General features: G+C 26.8%; 1 protein-coding gene across 1 annotated transcript; it reads right to left on the reverse strand.

Moving 5' to 3' along the window:
- Positions 1-990: 990 nt before the first annotated feature.
- On the reverse strand, positions 991-2,792 carry AGP31 (arabinogalactan protein 31). Its single transcript, XM_028064224.2, has 2 exons — positions 2,201-2,792; positions 991-1,458 (listed from the first exon to the last, which is right to left on the reverse strand). Exons 1-2 carry the CDS (start codon positions 2,772-2,774, stop codon positions 1,166-1,168), a joined length of 867 nt encoding a protein of 288 aa, XP_027920025.1. The 5' UTR covers positions 2,775-2,792; the 3' UTR covers positions 991-1,165.
- Positions 2,793-9,221: the final 6,429 nt, after the last annotated feature.

Genomic DNA, 9,221 nt, shown 5'->3' on the forward strand with positions numbered 1-9,221 from the left:
TGTTTCATAATTCCATCTCCATACATAAATCATTACACTCATTTATTACATATTATAAATAAAAACACAGCGTGATACAAGCTGATAATGAGTAATGATACTACTTGTAAAATGAAAGGAATAAAAGTCATATCAAAGTGAACATAACTATAATGTAACAATGTTTTAACTTTCATCATTTTAAATCTTACATATCCAAACATTAAAATAAACATTTTTATTTTTCAGAAAATAACTGAACTTTCATTTTAATAATTTATATTTTATATGTATTCAAGACTACAAATAAAATATTTTATATGTAATAAAAATATTTACACACTAAAACCCAAATTTTGATTTTTTTTTTCTTTTAAGATTTATTATGTGATATCATTTTCCTAATTCAAACGTGCTTGATATTCATTTTTTATATTAAAAAAATATATGATATAATAACATAATGTTATTTTAAATTGTATATAAGAATCATTTTATAATTAATTACTTTTCAACTTTAGTTTATATTCATTCTTATTAAGTTTTTATAGAAAAAATATTTTATTTGTTTATTATGCTATTAGAATATTTTAAAATATTCATTCTTTACTTTTACATCATCTTTCTCCACATATTTAAACAACTTCATCTCCTTTTGCTCTTCTTTTTTTTCTTTCTTCACCTTCGGTCTAGTCTAAACATTAAACCGATGTATCAAAAGAATACAAGAACTATTTTAGAATATAATACTTTTATGTTATAAATAAATTAATATTTTAATTCTTTTAACTCAGAATATTAATACATATTATCGTGATCTTTTTTAAAACAGACTGTAATGAAACAGAGTAAGTATATCTTAGAAAAAGATCATGATAAATCGACACAATAAAAAATAATGAGTAAAAAGAGGAGCATGATCCTTTCAGAAAAGTTTAGGCTACAATTTCCTTTGAAAGTTAATCATCATAACGTTCCCTAAACCAATAGAAGAAAAGAGACAGCAGCATCTTAAGAAAAAGCCATAAACAACATTTCTTTTACACTAAATAAACAATTCATACATAACTATGTCACTTATTTTGTGTATGACCAGTTCAAACTCAGAACACTACAAACGGGAAAACCCAGCTACAGGGCCACAACGGAAACAAACCCATACACAATCCATTCAAATTTCTTGTTTCTAATAATGGCATTTCGGCTCAAACGCCAGAGGCCCAACACTGTAAAGCACAAATGGCAACTTCTTAGACAAAAATGGCTTCTCTGGCCTCAGAACAGCACCGGTGACACCACCATGGAGATTTGAGGCTTTTAGGCCACCTGGTGCACCAACCAGAACCACATTGCACTTGTGAGCCCCGTACGTTGTGATGCCCTTCGGAGCTTCCACGTAGAAGTAACCGTTCTTGTCACTCTTCGTGGTTTCGACCAGCTTGTACTTCGTGTTGTTGCATTGGAGCTTCACAACAGCACCTGCAGTTTCAAATCATCTCAAGATTGGGACAACATTGTCATTTCACAAGAGTAAAAAGGGTCACCTTTACAAAGGTGAAAACAGTCACAACAAACAAAGTCCTGTTCTCAGAAACCGTGCAGGTTGGGTGAAACACGACAAATCAACTTTAACCTAAAGTAATTGCTGTTTCGAAATCCCTCTTTCTCTCTCTCAAACACCAGTACACAAACCAACTCATGGATTTATTTTGTCTTGAGATGCGAAACTAAAGTTCATTACATTATGTTGAAAAACACACTCATTTCTATGGGTTTTGCTTTTGGAAAATTTCCTTTCCTTAAATCAAGCTACAGCCATGCATGGGAAAGAGCAAGTTGAAAATAGAACACTTCAAGGCGTATTAATAAATAACATCATTGTACATGCGGGGGGGTATCAATAAAATAAAATACTTCTAAGGTAAAATAAAATGAAAGTGAAACAAAGTTAACTTTATCTACCTAGATCCTCGTCTGGTGGAACTAGAAATGGCAACAAATTAGATGGCAAAAGAAAAAAAAGTAGAAAAACAAATAAAAAGACCAGATCTAAAACATATCAAATAACATCTGCAAGGTATTATTTCTTAAAGGGTTTACTTCCCCGGAAGCAAAAACTTGTACTTTGGTTAGAACAGCAAAACATAGAGTATGAGTATATAGTAACCTTGCAGAAAAAATAAAAGTAAGCAGAGTTAAAGAATAGTTAATGGAGACTAACCAAGCAGTGGTGTGGCTCCCAGGAGGGTGTCAACTCCAGCATACTTGCAGGACTTGACGTAGACAACACCTTGAACTGCCACAAAACTTCTAGGGAAGGGATGAACAGGAACTGGAGGGTGGACTGGAACCGGAGGCTTGACAGGAGGGTGGACCGGAACCGGAGGCTTGACAGGAGGGTGGACCGGAACCGGAGGCTTGACAGGAGGGCGGACCGGAACCGGAGGCTTGACAGGAGGGTGAACTGGAACTGGAGGGTGAAGTGGAGCAACGGGAGGTTTGAGAGGAGGGTGAACGGGAGCAGAAGGGTGATGGTGATGATGATGGGTAGGAGGATGAGCAGGGGCTGGAGGGTAATGGGGGTGAGTGGGGGGAGAAGGAGGGTGAAGAGGTGCAGGTGCTGATGCTGGTGAATGGTGGTGGTGGTGATGGTGGTGAGGGGCGTTTGCCGGTGGGTAAGCTGGTGGGTGAAGTGGGGCTGATGTGGGGGAGTGAGGTGTTGGAAGAGTGTGAAGCTCTTCTGCAAACACAGTCACCAGGAGCATGAAAAACACTAATGCCATGGCTTTGGCCATTGTTCCAAGACAGAAAGAAAGAGAGAGAGAAAGAGAAAGAAAGAGAAGTGTTAGTGTATTGAAAGGGTGACAGAGGTTGATTTATAGGGGCTGATGCCGGGATTCTCTGCGGTTTTTATTGATATGTAAACAAAATTTGTGAAAGAAGATTAGGGAAGTGAGTGTTTCCCTGTTAATCATATGTAGCTTAGCTGGTTAGGTTTGTGGTGTTGGGATGAGAATGGAAAGTAGAAAACTGCTATGTGAGAAGGTAAAATTGATGTACAGGTAACATCATGTTTTTTTCATTACAGTATCAGTAATCTTAATTATGTTTTATTACATTATAAGAGTTTTTAATTTATAAGGTGTACTTTATCTTTGTTATTGTAGATTATTTTTTCTTTCTTTTTATATTTTAAATTATTTATTTTTATTTTATAAAGACTATTAATTGTATAATCTTTAATTAATTCTTAATTTTTTTATGTAGTTTAAATAAAAAGATCTAACATTACACAGTTAAGTAAGTAATGTTTCTTATTTCATGTCATGTAAAAAGTTTATTTTAACATCATTCAAGTAATTATTATAAATTATTTTATTTAAAAATACTTAACTCTATCTTATTTGTATAAAATTAATTTATAAAGTGATTTGTCTCACAAATATACTGTGATTTAATTTTATTTATAATTAATATGATATTTTTATATATTTTTTATTGTGAGAATTTAATATATCAAACATGAATTAAATGTTTATTGGTGATTCAACAACAATCCGACGATAACATAATAAATTAAAAAAAAATTATTAGCATAAGCTGTAATATAATTTTTTGAGTTATTTTTAATATGATATTAAAAATATTAAAAATATATTCTAATTGAAGATAATTGGATTTGTTTATAAGAATGCTGAAATGGCCGGATAAATGCACATGCATAGGATATTTAGAATTTTACATTTCTTTCGAGATCTATGTAGAAGTTTCCAATGCTATGGTAATAGTTTTCCGTTTCTTTAATACCCACATCAAACAATTTGGGTCCAGTGTCTGATATTGCATTTATTAAGGAAGAAAATGAAATTATTTGTGCAAAAAAGAAAAGCAAACCCACCAAAAAGAAAAGTTCAAATTTTAAAGCATGAAAGAGGCTAGGTGAAATGATGGGTAACAGAAGAGTATCTTAAGTAAATTAAATTTGTATAATAAATTATAAATAAATATGACAAATGATTAATTAAGTTTTTTAACGTGTGTGTTGATGTAAATTAGATTTAATCTACAGTTTTTAATATATTTTTAAAAAAATATTAATATTATTTAAAGTTAAATATATTTTTAATCTTTAAATTTGACACAAAATTAAAATTTATAAAACTTTAATATATTTTAATTCTAAACTTTAAAAATAATAAAAATAACTTTTTAATTTAATTAATAATCACATTAATTTGTACCAATGATTTTGTCCAGACAATTATTTACTGTATTAATTAAAATATATTAAAATTTTATAAAACGGAACAAATTTATGTCTGTATGATTATCATTCTTACTTCTGCAACATTTTTTCCCGTATTTTTTATGGGAACTGACGTTAATATAGGGACAAAAACCTGTTCTGGCCTGAACGGTCCAAAATAAAGCCGTTTCTACGCGCACAAGCCATTATCTTGTCCGGCCCCCAAGAAACATAAATACAACACTTCTGGCTCTTATTATTTTATCTCTTTCAGTTTTCCAAAATGAAACATCTAAATCTGTATATAAAATTAATTAAATTACTTACTTATTTAGATGGGTTAAAGTTAAACAAACTTTATATTTTTTATATTATCTATAAAATAATTTTATTTAATCTTGGTAACTATAATTTAATGTATTTTGTTATTATTTAGATAACAAAAACTAAAATGATAAAAAGATGACAGTTGTATCTTAAACAAATAATTTACAAGTATATGGATTCAATAAATAACTGAATGGTTAAATAAATCATAACAATGTTATTTTTGTAATTTTATAATTTTGAGATGTGGTATTATGCATTCACAGATTTTAGGAAAATTCCATTAAAAGAAGTTCTGTTTGATTTTCATGGACTGCAAGAATTCATTGATTCTGAATTTAGTCTTGGAGTGAGTTTAATTTTTAGTTTAAAATATTCATGTCCTGTTTGTTTTTTCTGAAATAAATATAAGTAAAAGCATATAAAGAATTTAATGTCCATACATAATCAATAAAGGATTCATATTAACTTTAACTTAAAATCTCCCAATGAAATAATAAATTTATAAGTGTTTTATTTTATATGCTATTTAAATTTTTTTATTTCTATTCAATTTAAATTTTTTTAACAAAAAATTATAAAATAAATTATATCAAACTATTCTTAACACAGTACCTATTATGCTATTACGTGTGTTCGTATGTTTTAATTTTTATAAAAATTTGAATTAAGATAAATAAAAAATATATAATTAATTTTTAAAATAATTATTAAATATAAAATTATAAAAGAAAATTTTTTTCAAAAATAATTGTTAAAGATAAAAAAGAATTTTAAAATAATAATAAAAAATAAATTATTTATAAAATAAATTATTTTCAAAATAATAATTAATTGCAAAACTGAAATAACAAACGTAAACATAAAAAAAAATATCTTTTTATATATTGTTATAAATAATATAATTACCGATATTATATATATATATATATATATATATATATATATTTAATTTGTTTATATATTTTTATATAATAAAAAGTGAATTGTATAATATTCTTTTAGAATATTAGCTTACTTTTTTTTATTTGTTGATTTTAAGTGCAATGATAATGGTGCACGAAAATAAATAATTTCATCAATTGAATTTAGAAAAAAGATTATTATTTTATTTTGTCTATATTATTATACTAAATTTTAAATAGTCCTATCAATTAAGAAATTTAGTAAACCTAATTATAATCGAAAAATCAATAATGAAACAATTTTTTAATAGTCAATGATTTATCTTAAAATTTATTTTGTTGATGATATGAATTTTTTAATTTATGAAAATATTTACCATAAAATTAGATACTTTACCTTTTATATGAATATTGGAATATAATACTAATTAATTTTTAAGTTCAAAATTTTGAAGACTTTAATCTATTCGCAATTACAACACTCCACTGAACATTAAAACTTTATAATTAAAAAGCAAATTTGTAATTACATTAATTTTGATCTCACTTCTACGACGAAGGAACAAACCTTATTTTCCTTCTTTTGAAAATCACTTCAAATATATAGATGTAAACCAAAATAACTATTACATATATTATTAACATATCATCTCTAGAATAACCTTTTAAGATAAAATTTAAATTTTCAAATCATTTTTTTTTTAGTTATTAGAATGACGTAAATTGATTTTTCACGTTTATAAATATAATTTTTCGTTCCTTGTGAAAAACGTTAAAAAATAAAATATAAAATATTTTGCAAACAATTTATAATTAGAAAAGTCTATTAAAACTCGATGTTATATGTAATGGAATATATTAATGTTATGAATCAATATCAAGATTCAGCATGGCTAATACGTAAAATAAATTAATTATAACACTAGGTTAAGATATATTTTTATATATAACATACTTTTTAAAATAAAAATATATTATCATGTTCTCAAAATATTATACATAAATACTTTGTTTGTTAAATTCACATAAAAAAAGTCACAGTTTGGGTAATTTTTATTTTCCAATATCGTAAGTGTAAAATTTTGTTATCAAGCTTCTCAATTGTGCAAATTAAGTTCTTTAGACATTGTAATAGGGTAATTTTGTTCTATATATAAGTTTTTCTTAAATATTTAATAGTTTTATGAATATAAAATTAGATAACGAATCAACGATGATGGAGTAATACTTGTATGATAACATGTATATATTCATCAACTTTTGATATCAAAGACAGTATTATATTTATTGGTGGATTTTAATTAATAACATTTAAATTAAATGTAATTTTAATATTTAATTATTAAAGTTCTTTTTAGATGTCTGAATATAGGATAGATAAATTTCTCTTTTTCCTCATATGTGTAAGTAATATTCTCACTTTTTATGTGAATAAAATATATGAAACACATGTATAATCATTAATTACCAACAACTCCAATTTTTTTATTTCTATTACTGAAAAAATAATGTATAAAAAACTGTGGGATCATTGATGGGATTAGCAAGATTTAGAAAGACTCTCCTACCCCAGTTAAACCCAATCTTTATTTTTTTTTTCAATAATGCTACACTTAGGGGAGGTTTTAATTAATTTGAAGGTCATAGAAGGCATTATCTATTAATTCCAATCCTTAATCACGATTAATTTCATTCCTTCCTTTACCATGAAGCATGATATTGCTCGATTTCCAACCCCAACTTTGGAAATAGTGTTCTTGTCAAGTTTTTCAAAAACTCTCAATCCAATATCATGTTGTTTGCATATCAATTATAAGTCAATTTTTTTCACATTGGTGTTGGTAGCTCATAATGTTATGGGAAATTCAGTATTTAAAGATTGATCTAGGGAAGTTTTAACACTCTTTTATGTGGTTGAGTTTTGCATGTACTTTGCACATAAAACCACGCACAACATTTATAATACTCTTTCCTATTGAAATACTATTAACAACTTCTCCTAATAATTATCAATATATACTTCCATTCTAAATATGTTGAGGCAATAACTTTTACCATCATTAAAAAAAGTAATTAGAATGAGTCGAGCTTTTAATTTTATTTTGGTAAGATTGTATATTTATAATTTTTTTAGAAATGCAACGACGTTTAGAGACAAGATCAATTATAATATATAAATGGATATAAGTTTTTTTTAAAAGTAGATTTTATGAGGTTAAATTGAATTTAAAGTTAATTTTTAACAATATTAGAGATCGTGTTAAATGAAGTTTGATATTATTTTACTAACCGATCAAAAGAGATGGTTAAATGTATTATTGGTTTCTTAATTTTCAATGAAAATTGAAATTAGTTTATCTTCAAAATTTTGTCCAAATTTAGTTTCTCGATTTTTTAAACACACGTGGATTTGATTCTTTTAATCAAATTTTGTTAGATTTATTTGACATTTCAAACGCGTTTCATGATAGTTTTTCAGTTAACATTAAAGTGAACATTTGTCAAACAATGTAAACAATTCAAATGCTATTATAAAATGCGTTTGAAGTGTTATATAAACTTAGTAAAGTTTGATTAAAATAATTAAATCTAGACACTTTTATAGTCGAAAGACTAAATTGAGCCAAAATTTGAAAAATAATTAATTTTAATTTTTACTAAAAATTAAGAAACCAAAATATATTTAATCTTTAAAAATAATATAAAGTATTAAAATTAAGGGCATGTGAATGGCGGAAGAAACAATATAATCAACGGGACTTTTATTTTATATAAAAAATTAAAAATATGTAAAAGTACCAACTTGGGTTAAAAATATTATGTAGAAAGAAGACCCCTTCATTTTATTTAAGTTTGTAGTAAGCAATGATATTGGTCTGGGAATCTGATTTCTTGCTGAAAAGATGTTTAATAGCAGTTGACTATAGAAATGTTATGAAAGTTATCCAAACACTAAATTAATGAAGGCAAGCGTAATAAAAAAGAAATAAGTGTCACAAAAATTGAGGCTAAATCCTTCACGTGAAGCAATCAATGTCATTCTTGAAGAAGTGTTTATTGAATCTTCTCAAGCAAGCACATTAAACTTGGATTCAGGTTGACCCCTACCTGCTGCAAACTACACACTTAAAAACTTGGCCTAAGCCGAATGAGTGCATGGGCTTTGTTCTTGGGCCTCTTGTTTGCAATTGCTCATACTGGGCTTTTTCTTCCGCTACCTCATCATATCTTTTTGCACTTTTATGGTCCGAAGGATTTTTCTTATTTAACTCCACCATGTGGGATTGGTCAATCTAAACACATCACATGGACAATCAAATAAGGATGCATAAAAACAAATTTTGGGATTGGTCAAAATTATATTGGTGTACGAAGCAATTTGCCCCATGCAAACTATACTAGGGTTCATTAGCCTAGTCTGGTTTCGATTAATTAGGCTAAATTTAAAATAAGTGTTTTTAAATAATAAATTAAAATAATCACTAATTTAAGAAATCTCGTTTACTTATAAACAAGTAAAATTGCTTATTTAAAAAACAACAAATTAGACAAACACAAAAATTTGAAAATATATTTATTTTATTTTATTAGCAGATTATTCTAAAATTATTTATGGGTATGATTATGGTCATATTTATAGACATTATTTGATAGATATTTTTAATAGTTGTAAATTTATCTTATGTTGGATAGTAGAGTTTTGTAATATGCATTTATATTGATGACTTGATGAATAAAGATATATGAGTTTTCTTGTTGGGGAA

Source organism: Vigna unguiculata, chromosome 3 (genome assembly GCF_037176805.1).
Source record: "Vigna unguiculata cultivar grain cowpea cultivar isolate G323 ecotype 2 chromosome 3, ASM3717680v1, whole genome shotgun sequence".
NCBI classification, from domain to species: domain Eukaryota; kingdom Viridiplantae; phylum Streptophyta; class Magnoliopsida; order Fabales; family Fabaceae; genus Vigna; species Vigna unguiculata.